Source organism: Lupinus angustifolius, chromosome LG01 (assembly GCF_001865875.1).
Source record: "Lupinus angustifolius cultivar Tanjil chromosome LG01, LupAngTanjil_v1.0, whole genome shotgun sequence".
NCBI classification, from domain to species: Eukaryota; Viridiplantae; Streptophyta; class Magnoliopsida; order Fabales; family Fabaceae; genus Lupinus; species Lupinus angustifolius.
This window is the reverse complement of record NC_032009.1, coordinates 31,168,291-31,182,783: the sequence shown is the minus strand read 5'-3', so window position 1 is coordinate 31,182,783 and position 14,493 is coordinate 31,168,291. Positions and strand designations below refer to the sequence as shown.

The following is a 14,493-nucleotide window of genomic DNA, read 5'->3' as shown; positions in this document are numbered from 1 at the left end:
TATATAATTGTGTAATTTTAAATATATTATTTTGGTTTGGGGCGGGTTCGGGGTAGGGTATTACTCAAACTTGAACTTGAGAATTGTAACCGGGTAAAACCCGAACCCATTCACAATGGGTTTTCCCCATTAAATTTGGATTGAGTTCAGACGGGTACCCATGAGTTCGGTTTTTATTGTTATCCCTAGTGTGATTATGGCGTTTAAAAAGTTTTTTGTAGCAAATATGAATAGGTTGTTTTAGCATTTGCTTACATTTTTTGCGTGTTATTTATCCACTTGTGATGGTGTTAGCCATTACTTGGCTTTTATAATATACTAGCATGTTGATCGACACTCCGTGTCGATTGACCCACATTCTTATTTTTTCTGATATAGAATCTATCATCTTCATATTATAACATTTAAGAAAAAAACTATTTAAATATAAGAAATTAAATATATGATTCAATGTGTGTTGGTTCAAGTGATACATGTTTGATTCCTCTTAAGCAAGGTCTCGAGTTCGAGTCTTGTGGACGGAAAAAATACCCACTGGAAGAGTTAGTCCCACATACTTATGGATGTTCTTGGCTCGACAGAATTGGCTCATGTGCGAGGATATTTGTGGGAAACAAAAAAAAAAGAGTGAAGACATAAATAAGAGAATGTGTAGAAGATAATGATATATTAATATAAAAAATGAGAACAATAGAAGTAATGTGTTGAAATTTATATTAGTTATTAATTAAAGAGTTTACAAAATATAAAAATTATACTCTGATAGTGGTTATTTCTTGTTTTGCCTTTATTAATAGTATAAATACTTATATGTTGTTATACAAAGGATATAAATATATTTCTTCCTTAAAAACATTGATATGTTCGTTTAGATTGACAACTTTTTGTTTGATAATTGGATCTCTTATCTCTTTGGCCCTTCCTTTTCTATATCAGTGTAGTAATAGTGGGATAGAACATATGGAAGTTATAAGTGGTATTTAGTAATAAGGGTATAAATACAAAATTTGTTTTCTAAGTAACCTTAATTGATGTTAATTAATATATTATTCACCAGTTATTAAAAAGACATTGATTTAATGGTATAAGCTCTATTAGATCTCCAACTAGTCTAAAAAGGTTAAGGTTTAATTCATGAGAGTGATACTTATTAGAAGGGAGAATCACACATTCTCAAATAATTAATTACTTACCCATAGGGTGAGAAGATATATTTTGTTGGATTATGATATTTTCTTATAATGAAGAGACAAATACCTAAAAAACAACATGAAAAAATATAATGATATAACATTTTTATCATTTAAATATAATAATATGACACTTTTATTCTTGAATTGAAATATAAAATCAAGAACTGGACATCTCCATTAGAGGAGATGATTCTTTTTTCCTTTAGTTATATCAAAAAATAATATCATTCAATTTGTATTACATATTAAAGAGAGAATAATGTTTAAACTTGAATGAACGATAAATTACTCAATATAAAAATCTTATATTATGAGTAGATTTATATATGTTTGTCTTTTTCCTTTTACATTATTAAGTAATTGATGGAGAACTTGATGCATATTCAGATGTGACATTTTGGGAGGTTAAATATATGAAAATCACGATGTTGTCATAATTTATGTATGAAAGTATAACATTTCTAATCACTATCACACATCTTATTCTTATTGAAGAATAGGATTACAAGCACATATATAATATTTAAATTTGTATTCAATATATGGATTTGATTGATGTGACTTAGTCCAATGTTGTTTAAAATTCTAATCTCGAAGTTATAATTTGAAATAAATACAATTAATAGGGTTTCAGATCAATTGATGATGTAATGAATAGCTATAACAATTGAGTGTTGAAGAATGAATCTTCAACTCTTAAAATTCTCCAATGATATAGTTGCCTCACTATTATTTATAACATGGACTCTTTCGAGCTCCGTCACTAAGGATGACAATGAGTGGATTATCTAAACCTACCCCGTTGCATCATTTTTAGACGCGGACCCGCCTTAGATTCATGTTGATATCCATTGAGTCTGCTATCAACCTGTCCTTGGGTACTTAGTGAATCTGCGAGTACCCACAAATTCAAAATACATTAAAATAATTGTAAGTAATTTATGTAATTGTGTTTTTGTTTCCTATAATTTTATACATTATTGAGATAATCAACCACAGAAAAAATTATAAAACATATTTAAAGTTTTAAATATATTTTAAATCAACTATTTCAACATTCTGATGTAAAATTGATTTAGTAAGAATTGTCCAATCAACAAAATATTAGGTTATACATATCAATTAACCACATAATATCACATCACTACATAACAATATAACATCAATGTTTAACAACATAACAATCACATTTATAAATTAACAATATAATATTAATCATTAACAATATATATTTATTTATTTAGGAAGGAATAGCGGGTCTGGGTATCTGTGAGTCTGAGTACCTAATTGCCCAGATCCATCCAACAACAAATATTAAAATATCGAGTCTTATGTTACCCACAGGTCCAAAACACGTACATAGACCTAACTCATTGCGAGTATTTTTTGTGGGTACTCACAAGTTCGAGTACCCATTGTCATCCCTATCCATCACTTTATTATTATGATATGAATACGACCTTTCCAGTTTGAAAGAGTCGACCATTTGTTACTTTTGATCGGTCATCCGAAAAATTAATGATAATCACTGTAGTTTAGAGGGTTTTTTAGACAAGTAATCAAACTTTTGTTCTCTGGGTCTTACTGGATTAACCATGTTTTAAGATTAATAAAAAAATGCATTTCTTTTAAAATAAGAATGTTAATAATGGACCTCAAATTATATGAAAGAATAGTTTTTTTTTGAGACAGCAAAAGAAATGCATTAAAAAGTACAAGGGGTGCTACCCAATACACGAGTTAGGATCTGTTTCTAATACAATGATTAAGAATACAAAACCAAGAGTCTAAATACCATTGCATAAAAGGAAAAAAATTAGAACCACAACAAGCAGAATACCAAAGCCATGAGCTAACTTGGATAGTGTGTAACACCTGTGAATGATTACTTTCTTTGCCATTAAAAGTCGCTTCATTCCTCCTCATCCAAATAGACCAAACCTCACAGAACCACAACATTCACCAAAATTTACTCCCCTTGTCAGCGTTCCAATACGAATCATGAATGATTAAGGAAGCAGTAACAAATTGGGGAATAATTAAAGGAAGCTTCAACCAAGCATAAAATTCAGACCACACATCCATGACACAATTGCAAGAGAGAAATAAATGATCAAGGTCTTCAGGATATCTTAAGCAAACAACACATAGCAATTCATCCTCCCTAAGTAAAATATTACGTTTAAATAAGGCCAACTTAGAAGCCACCCTACTCCTCAACAATTTCCAAATAAAATAACACACCTTGGAGGGAGCCTTAGTCTTCCAACAGTGGTGCAGCAGAAAGTTAAATTCCGATTGAGAAGAAGTATTTTCCTTTGTTATCAAACTCTCCATTGCATCTATGTAGACTAACTTAACTATAAAGGAACTCGATGAATCCCTATGCCATCTCCATGAATCAGTACCTGAAATGACATCATATAAATCCTTCACAATAATTTCTTCCCTATGTAGCAAAACTCTATGCCAGTTAATATTCCACAACCAATTATTATCCACCCAACAACCACAGTCCGCAACACGAGCATCCCTGTCTTCAGCAAGTAAAAAAAACCTTGGAAACAAATCCCTCAAACATTGAGATCCACACCAATTATTCAACAAAAAACCCGAATTCTTTCCATCTCCTATTTCCTTGGATAAGTTCCCTTCAAACTCAGCCCCTATAGTCCCTTGAACAGAGTAGATAAGGAACCAAGATCTTGCCACCAATAGGAATCACCTCTAGACGGAATAATTCTCACACTATCACCATATTTGGAATTTAACAATGAAACCCACAAAGAGTTTGTCTCTTGAATTCTCCGCCACTTCCATTTACGCAAAAAAGTTTTATTAAAAATAGACAAATTTTTAACACCAAGACCCCCATATTTTTTTGTTTTGCAAATTTCATTCCAAGAAACCCAAGCTACTCCTCTACCCCCTATCTTATTACCCCAAAGAAAAGAACGTTGAATACTTTCTAACTTGGATAAGACCTTCTTAGGGGCTTTATATAACGACAACCTGTAAGTTAGAATACTATTTAGGACAACATTAATAAGAACCAATTTCCCCCCAAAAGATAAATGATTGATTTTCCAAGAAGCTAATCTTTTAGATATAAGATCAATAACAACTTTCCAGGATGCGTACCTTCTCGGATTTGCCCCAACCAGAATACCAAGATAATTAAATGGGATAGAACCCACTTTACATTCCAGAAAAGTTGCAGCAGCCCCAATCCTAGATTCTAGGATATTAACTCCCATCAAAGAACTCTTTTTCAAATTGACTCGAAGACTAGAGACTAATTCAAAGCATCTAAGAATGCTTTTGATAGTCCAAATATTACTCTCCTTAGAATTTCAAATAAGGATCGTATCATCAGCAAACTGTAGCACAAAAATTTAAACTCCCAAAGAACCCACCTTGTACCCTTCAAAAATCCCAGTAGAAATTGCCATCCTAATCAACCCAGCAAAACCCTCTACCACCATTAAAAACAAGAAATGGGTCAAGGGGTCACCTTGGCGAATACCTTTTGAAACTGAAAATTGATGCCTAGGAATACCATTAACCAAAATCGACATTGAAGTGGTGGAAAGACAACACTGAATCCACTTTCTCCACTTGATAGAAAAACCAAGCCTATCCAACAGTAGTCAATGAATTGCCAATTCACAGAATCATAAGCTTTTTGGAAGTCCACCTTGAAAAGGAAACACTTTTCAGGAGACTTCTTAGCTGAATGAATGACTTCGTTAATAATAAAAGGAGCATCCATAATAATTCGACCTCCCAAGAAAGCAGGTTGAGAGGGGGAAATCACCAAACTCAGCACCACTTTAAGCCTTTCGGCTAGAACTTTGGCAATGATTTTATACAAGGAACCAACCAAAGAAATAGGCCTATAATCTTCAATCCTAACCATATTGAGGACCTTAGGAATAAGAGATATAAAAGAAGAGTTAAGGCCTTTAGGAAGTTTACAGTTTACCTGAAATTCTTTCAAAAACAAACTGATATCATCCTTGATAGTATCCCAAAATTCTTGGAAAAATTTGAAATTAAAGCCATCTGGCCCTGGGATTTTTTCTAGTGCACAACTCCACATTGTTGTTTTTATTTCCTCAGTAGTGAAATTCCCACTAATATTATCCAATTGAGAATTGGAAATTCTCTGAAAATCAACTCCATCTAAAGTTGGGAGGACATAGTTATCACAATTGAACGTATTTTTGAAATAATTTGAGATACCACAAGCAACATCATCATTGTCTTCACACCAAACACCATTGATCGAGATTCCTAAAATCTGATTCCTTCGTCTTCTAGCATTCACACAAGCATGGAAGTAACTAGTGTTTGCATCTCCCTCCTTAAGCCAATTGCACTTAGCTTTCTGGGAAAGTAAGCCATCTTTAACCAAAGCTGTCTACCACAAATTAGCTAATAAATTATTTCTCAAAGTCAAGGAATCTGGATCGATGTTGAGAATTTCATTAGAGATAGACTCAAAGTTCCTCTCCAAACACCCGAAATTCTCAATGCTCCAACATTTTATTGCAGATTTCAAGCGTTTAAGCTTCTCTTTCACAACAAAAGCTTGCCATCTCCCCTCCACCGACTCTGTCCACGAGTATTTTATCACAACCACAAATCCCTCATGAGATAACCAAGCGTTATTAAATTTAAAGGGAGGAGCAGCTCTCCTAACGCTATGCTTTTTAAGGATGATAGGACAGTGATCATAAAAATCCCTTTTGAGAGCCCATTGAGAGAACTCTGGCCAAGAAACAAACCACTCATCAGAGATAAAAAATCTACCCAATTTTCTCATACACCCTCTGCCTGGTTGAAACCAAGTAAATTTCCTACCAGTAAGAGGAAGATAAATGAATTCCATATCGGTTATCCATTTATCAAACTCCTCCATTTCTAAAATATTAGTTACCCCAATTCCACCTTTCCTTTCTAAGGGCAACCTTATAGCATTGAAATCGCCAAAGCAACACCAACGATTTATACCCAAACTTTCTTTTAAAGAAAGCAAATCCGCCCACAATTGTCTTTTTCTCAATAAATGACAAGAAGAATAATCATTCACAATACAACACTCTATTTGATTCAGCCCACACACACCTTGAATAGCAATAAACATGTCCCCCTTTATTCTGTTTATCTTGGAAAAAATAGTAGAATCCCAAATACATAAGAGACCACCCGATCTCCCCTAAGAATTAATACACTCCCAATCAAAGTGCAAAGAACCCCAAATATTACTACACAACAAATCATTACACTCACCCAATTTTGTCTCCTACAACCCAATGAAATCCACCTTATTTAACTTAATAATTTTCCTCAACTCCCTTCTTTTAACCACACTCCCCAACCTCCTTACTTCTAGAGAGACACAATTCATTGGATACCATATTCTTTACCATCAAACTAATGATGCTACTTATGAACTACCCTATTTTTATGTATGGAGGAGGTAGAACTGAAATGTTGGTTTGTCTGCTGGATCCGGGTAAGAGTCAGCCTTGGACTGCCTGGGCGAGTATTTGAAAATTGACTCTCACACTTAAGTCATTATGAGTGAAGATATGTAAAGAGAAGTCAATAAATATATAAGGATGCAAGAGTATAAGTGAAAGTATAAATTTAAACTTCTTTATGAGAGATATCATCTATTTATAAAGAGGTTGATTATGCTATATTTCATAATGAGAATCATGACAAGTTGCGTTGTCAGATCTGTCTAGATGCTTAATGCAACGACGCCACCTTCGATTATAAAATGTTACACTTTATCTAAAGAATATCAAATCCTCCTAGAGAGAGACAAAAGTGAAAGAATGTATTCCACTAGTTTTTGTTGTAGAGTTGTGTGAATTGCTAATTGGTGTTGAATATTGGGGTCAAAGATATCTATTTATAGAAGAAGTGAGAAAATTAATGTGAGAGTTTAACAATGTGAGACTTTGCAAAATAGGTATATAAAATGATATCAATTTATATTCAATGTCATACCCAATTAACTCAAATCATACAAAAAATAAGTATATAAAATGAGTTTATCATGGCACCATAATGAATAGTTGTTGGAAATATATTCTTATATTTATATATTTATGCCCAAGATTCAATCCACTTTTATTTATTTTATCATATTTGCTATTTAATTAAGTAAATTATATGATAAGGTCCTTGATTAAAAAGTATAAACTTATTGTTATAATAGAGACTATAATAATGAGAAACATGTCTTTCATAATTTTTTGTCTAAATTGTACTTGGTCATAGAATCATTGAGAGTAAGACATCAATGACTCGAGTAGATCAATATATGCGTGATAGAACTTATTAGATAAATATTAATAGATCTCATTTATTAAATTGTGCATATAGATGATGCATATGTGGATATGATCATTGAACTGACTCAACTGAGAATTTCTAATGGTTGAGATTACCTTAAATTGTCAATAGGAAATTCTCAAGAAGAAATGAAATAGTTTCCTTTGACATGAGATTAACATAGTAATTGACATGTTATTTATCATACTTTGATTTCGGATACATAATGTTTGAGGACGTTATTTGAATAAATATTGTGTATGATTAAATACTTCTAGTATTAACGATTAATCAAGAAGGAATTCATCAACTCTTGGTAATGAGTTTCAGCTCAAAATAAGACATTGGCCAATGTAGTACAATGAATAAAAGAAATGAGTTTCTTTGAGTTATCATGATAACTTATTAAAGTTTGACAATTGTACCATACTTTAAAGTTAGCTCAGAGCTATAAAAATGAAAGAAAATATTTTAATTAATCTTCTAGTGGTTCTTGAAAGTAAAATTTATATTACTTCATGATATCTGGTCGTTAAGGAGTATTGCTAGACGCCAACTTTAATTAGTAAATTAATTTAGTTAATTTACTACTAGCTTAGTATTGAACCTACGAGGTCACACACTAACAAATGTTGTAATCTTTGCTCAATAATTATTTTATTTTATAATTAAATTAGAGAATTTAATTTGATCGAAATAATTTTATGGAATATTATTTTAATTCTTTGCTAGCACCAAGAATTTAAATACTATAGAAAAATACATTCTAGAAACATTATTTTGTGCCTGAAAAAATAAAAGAAGAATGATGATGTTGTTTGATGAAATGATGTATGATAGTTGGTTTGCATCATTTCTAGGGTGAGCGTGAGACGAGTTAAACATGTCTCTCACCCGTCCCTAAATATTGATCGGATCAATTTTTTAACCCGAACTCGTTTCTAATTAGGATGAGACGCGTGAGGGACATGTCCAAAATATGACGAGTCAAGATAGAGACGGATCCGGGTTGGAAAAGGACAAAATTAAAAACGTAGATTTTTTTTCTCAAATATTTAAGCATGCAAAATCAAAATTGTCATAATCTGTATATAAACTCAACTAAAACCTGCATCCCACATACATCGGTACATAAACTACAAACCGTAAATTGCATCCTTCAAACTACAAAGTATTACAATCACGCGACTGAAAATTATAGAAGACAATGAAAATTTCAGAACAATTTAAACTGTTAAGTGCCAACATATGTTGAAATGTTCTTATAAATGATAAAAAACTATGAGAACTAAATGACAACAACATGCCAATACTCAAAAGTTCACACAAAAACGAATACAATAACTAGCTATTAACTGAAAAATGAAACTTAAATTAGAGTTCACACAAAGTATACAAAAATTAAAAATTAAATGGTTTTCTATCAATCAAGATTCATGTATGGGCTTCTAGGTATTTGAGTTATGTGGGCTGAACCTAATGGGTATTAATATATACTTATTCAACTATTCTTGATATATAACTATAAGGGACAAGCCGGGTGATCCGGATATAGACCTGAATCCGTCCTTTTTTGACGACAAGTCTATCCCTTTTAACCGGGTCTGCCCTTTTACTTATTTGGATAGGTCAGACCCATCCCTAAGTCGAGACAGGTCTAAGGGTCGTGTCGGATCTTGCTCACCCTTAATCATTTCAATCAACAAGTACCACTTGAAGAGGATATATATATATATATATATATAAAACATAAATATGACATGTTTTTATAGAAATGGTGAGGGGGCAAAATTATTTTCGCGGGCAGTGTGCACCAACGTAGTTATATCTATATAGAGCTGTCAATTTATAGGAACTAGGTATAATTTTAGATACTTTTTATTGAATTTGGGCTTTTTAGCCCGGCCCGGCTATTTTAAATACGAGCTCGGGCTGGGCTTACCCGGGCAGCTTCGGGCTACCCGTTTTACTTATTTGTTTTAATATTTTTTGGACTTTTGGCTTGGTAATACACATTAAATAAAAATTTACAAAACAACTTATAATAAATAAAAAATATATAATAAGTATTATGTTATTGTGTATTTAATTAGATTTAAATTTTAGCACAAAAACATAATAAAGAAAATAACGTTGACAACAAAACTAAAATCAACATAAATTGTTTATCATAGAGAACTCCATACAACCAAATTTAATATAATAGCTAGCAATGAAAGTGTTGACAAAGAACATACATAAGATAATATTTTTGATAGTATCCAAATGTTTATATATTAAAGTGAAGTTACAAATTATATTATGTTATAGAGTGAGAGTCCAATAGAAATGAGAGATTTAATAAAATAATTATGTTAAAAATCATACACGTGGACTTAACATCATGTCTTAATTCAAACAGAAGGCATTAGATCTATAAGTTTGGTTGCATTGACATAACAAATATGTTAAAAAAGTTATACGTTAATATCAAATTATACATATTTTATTAAATAGATTAAATATGTTTAAAAAAATTTAGTTTATGTGGTCCGACCCGCCATAATCCGCAACTCGCTTAGGGCGGATTTGGACTATAATTTAACATGCATAAATTGTATCCGAACTTTTTAGCCCGACCCGTTTTAGCCCGAACCCGATGTGGGCTAACCCGAACATGTCCGGGTAACCCATTTTGACACCTCTATATGTGTATGCCAAAAGAAGTGAGGAATATTTCTCTCACTCCAAAATGCATGTGTACCTATTAGAGAAAATATATTCTTACTGATTGTGTATTCTTTAAATAGAAGAAAGAGACAATAAATGAGATATTGACACAATGTGCTTTCTTTGTAATTATAATGTCATGCGCAATTTTTTCTCTTCTTTTTTTTTTGCTACATATATACAAAACCGTTTTGTGTGTAATAAATTATTAGTTTTCGACTATTATATTTTCTGTTCCATTGGTTCAAAGAGTTGATAATAAATATTAGTCTTAGAATGATATATGCGTAGAGTTTTCATAATTTTAAAGAACAACTTTAAAGATTTAGTAACTACAACCGAACACTTATTTTATATGCAGTTTTACATTATATATATTTTAGACACAAATAAATTCATGTTTATTTCAATGTGTGGGTTAAGAACACCATAAAATTTCCTTCAATAGGTACATTTATTCCTAAATTATTGGTTCTGAATATATAGTTATATTGTACATCAACTTCCTCGTGTATATTTTTCTTCCACATATATGTTTGATATAAATTTCATGACCTGGCCAAATCATGCCATTTTCCCTTAAGGTTCTTCAATTTTTGTTGTTTTTATAAATAAATTTAATCTATTTTATACAACACATTAAACCCTTATTTGGTTGGTATTATATGAAGAGGAAAGGAGATAAGAAGATAGAGAAAGAGAGAGTTCATTTTTTCTCGTGTTTGGCTGAGTGTAGAAAATGGAAAGAGGGAGCAAAATTAAGTGAGTCCCACCACTTTTTGTTTCTCTCCTCATTAGGTGAGAAAATGGTTGGAAGAGTGTTGTATTTGTAGAATACATTTTTACCCTTCAAAATATCTTCCAAAACTTAATATAACAAGGATCTATTGTTAATTCATACAAAAATTCATTTCTTTCTCTTTTCTCTCTCATACTAAATAACCCTTTAAATTCATCATCTTTCTCACTTTATTCACTCTACTCATACTTTATCTTCTTAACTTCTCTCCTACCTTTTTCTTCCTTAAACCAAAGGAATCATAAAAGGTTGCAATCTTTTAAGAAGATAAGCACAGTTGATTTTTTTTTAAATGAAAACAAATAACCAAATCTTGAAGTGTTATTTGGAGGTTTTTCTACTCTCAATTAAAAAACTAAACACTCATCAATCATCATCCATGTTTAAAAGATGTGTTGCTTCCTCTCATACTCAGATTTACAAGTTTAACTTATTCTCAAACCACATAATTAGCTAACCACATAATTAGCTAACTCCTTCAAACATGTTAAGTATTAATTTTCATTTGAAAGTTGGAAGTAGTTTGCATAATATAAAGCCAGAAATTGGCATGCATGTCACAGTAGGAGATGCACCTTTTCCGGTACTAGAGAGTAATAGAGTAGGGAATTTATCAAAAGAAAAAATAATATGATGTAATGCTTTTACTCTTTACATACAACGAGAAGACTGTAAAAGAAAAACTTTACTTTTCCTATATTGATTCTTTCTCAATTATGTTGTTGGTGAAAATTGGGTTGGTGGTGGCAATATGGCCATTTTATTATTATATTTTAGTAAAATTATTCATACATAACTTCTCTACCACTAATGGCAAGACTTACCTTCCCCCACACTTTGCTTCACTAATATGGGAACTTTATGTAGAAATGGTTTCAAAGAACAATACCATGATACTTTTATTCACTGAGCAATACTATATATATATATATATAGGGAGTCCTATAATTCCTCTATTCTATTTAGGAATAATATATGTACACTTATCTCACGGACTTACAAATCCCTAATTTGTAGCTAAAGGAATAATTGACTAATATAAATTAAGTAATAGAATATTTTTTAATCTTAACATCCCCACTCAAGTTGGTGCATGGATATTACACATTCCCAACTTGAATAAAGATTGATTAAACACTTTGCTTATCATTCATTTGGTGAGAACATCAGTTAACTAGAATTTAGATCTTACAAATGGTTACAGCTTCAAGCTTTTCTTTGATGAAATGTCTATCAATCTCCACATGTTAGGTTATATCATATTGGACAGGATTATGGGAAATTGCTATTGCTGATGTATTGTCACAATACAAATTCATAGTCTCCTTAGGTTTAAAATCCAAATCTGAAAGAATATTTCGTACCCACAAAAGTTCACATACCCCTAGTGCCATTCCTCTAAACTCTACTTCAGCACTAGACCTGGCTATTACCGGCTGTTTTTTACTCCTCCAAGTTACAAGATTCCCCCCTACAAAGGTGAAATATCTAAAGGTAGACTTTCTATCATTTTTTGAACCTGCCCAATCAGCATAAGTATACCTTCTACCTTTAAGTTCCCATGATTTGAGAACAAGATTCCTTTTCCAAGGGTGGACTTAAAATATCTCAAAAACCTCTCAACAACATCCATATGAGTCTTGCGTGGATCATGCATAAATTTACTACTATATTCACTGCATAAGTAATATTTGGACGTGTATGAGACAAGTAAATAGTTTTGCCACCAGCCTCTAGTACCTTCTCGTGTCTGTGGTTGCATAATTTAAACATTGAAAGAGGATGTGATTTTGTTTAATTGGTGTATCAACTAGTTTACACCCAAGCAACCTAGTTTCAGATAATAAATCAAGAATATATGGCATAGGAAAATATCATGCTTTGATCTAGCCACTTCAATACCCCAAAAATATTTGAGGTTTCGAAGTTGTTTCATCTCAAATTCAGATGAAAGATATTGTTGTAAACTAGAAATTTCATTCTAGTCATTTCCTGTAATTAGCATATCATCTACATAGATAATCAAAACAATAATTTTACCTTTTATTTTCTTCAAAAATAAGGTGTAATCGGAATTACTTGCTCTATAACCAAAAGTCACCATAGACTTAGTGAACCTTCCAAACCATACTCTTGGAACTGTTTTAATCCATATAGAGCCTTCTTTAATTTGCAAACCTTCATTCCATTTGAATCTGCCATGCCTGGTGGGGAATCTATATAAATTTCTTCTGAAATTTCTCCATACAGGAAAACATTTTTCACATCAAATTGAAGAAGAGGCCAATCTTGGTTTGCTGCTAGTGGCAAAAGTATTCTCACGGTGTTGAGTTTAGCTACCAGCACAAATGTCTCTTGATAATCTACACTATAAGACTGAATATAACCTTTAGCCATCAATCATGCTTTATATATCTCAATAGTTCCATCTGCTTTGTTTTAATTGTGAAAACTCATTTGCATCCCACTGCTTTCTCCCCTCTTGGTAAAGACCTAAGATCCCAAATGTACATCTAGGATCTGCCAAAGCTTCATGTACATCACTAGGAATAAACATTGAGGATAATTGAGATACAAATAATGCGTATGAGTGAGATAACTTGTGAGATGACACATATTTACTAATGGGATGTTTAATTTTGGCTTGGAGGTCAAGTTCATATCTGGTTGGAGGTTGACTACAGTTAGAACGGGGTGGAAGATTATATTGGACAATAGTAGACTCAATGTTAGGTATGTTGTTGGTCTCAGGTAAACCAAGATCAATTTCATGATTAGTTTCATTCAAATAAGAATTAATTATAGAATTGAAAATAAGACTCACTTCATCTATAATTGTATTATCAAGGATAAGGTCAAGAGATACATGTGAAGAATCACATTGAACCCGTGGAAAAGATTGAGTTTATTGGTTTTGATCGAGAGGAGATGTTTTATCAAAACGTGAAGTTCCAATATCTAGGATTGGCTTACTTCCTGCAGAGTGATTCTTACAAGATAATTCATCTTCACAATATAATTGTGTATCAATATCAAAAATTTTAACACCTTGATGTTGAACTTCACTCATATTCTCCCATTGCAGTGCACAATCAACATAAAAATATTTACCTTCATGAAAAGTCACATCTATAGAAATATAAATTTTCCTTGATGTTGGATTGTAAGCACGATAACCTCTTTGAGTTGATCCATACCCAACAAAAACACATTTAATAGCTCTTTCTTCAAGCTTTGTTCGTTGATCTGGGTGTAAGTGGACATATATAATAGATCCAAAAATATGAGGTATTAAGTGAATTAGGGGAGGAAGAACACAATGATTAGACAACACATCTAGAGGTCTTCTAAAGTTAAGCACAATAGAAGGGGTTCGATTAATCAAAAAATAAACCGCGGAGTTCATAATCTCTCCCCATAAAAGTAATCTTGTCACCTCTA

At 32.0% G+C, this 14,493-nt stretch overlaps 1 protein-coding gene across 1 annotated transcript; it reads right to left on the bottom strand.

Annotated features, from left to right (window-relative positions):
• Positions 3,153-13,449, bottom strand: LOC109334402. Its single transcript, XM_019570202.1, has 9 exons — positions 13,170-13,449; positions 12,435-12,571; positions 4,856-5,616; positions 4,610-4,742; positions 4,335-4,537; positions 4,103-4,205; positions 3,919-4,006; positions 3,438-3,868; positions 3,153-3,242 (listed from the first exon to the last, which is right to left on the bottom strand). Exons 1-9 carry the CDS (start codon positions 13,447-13,449, stop codon positions 3,153-3,155), a joined length of 2,226 nt encoding a protein of 741 aa, XP_019425747.1.

Bases quoted from the DNA above. Each gene is read 5' to 3' on its own strand.
- LOC109334402 (XM_019570202.1), bottom strand. From the start codon at position 13,449: ATGGCTAAAGGTTATATTCAGTCTTATAGTGTAGATTATCAAGAGACA. The intron at 5,617-12,434 runs GTATGTGAACTT...AATTTGTGGTAG, and splicing joins TTAGAGGAATGGCACTAGGG to ACAGCTTTGGTTAAAGATGG. The intron at 4,538-4,609 runs GTGGGTTCTTTG...TGAAATTCTAAG, and splicing joins GGATTTTTGAAGGGTACAAG to GAGAGTAATATTTGGACTAT.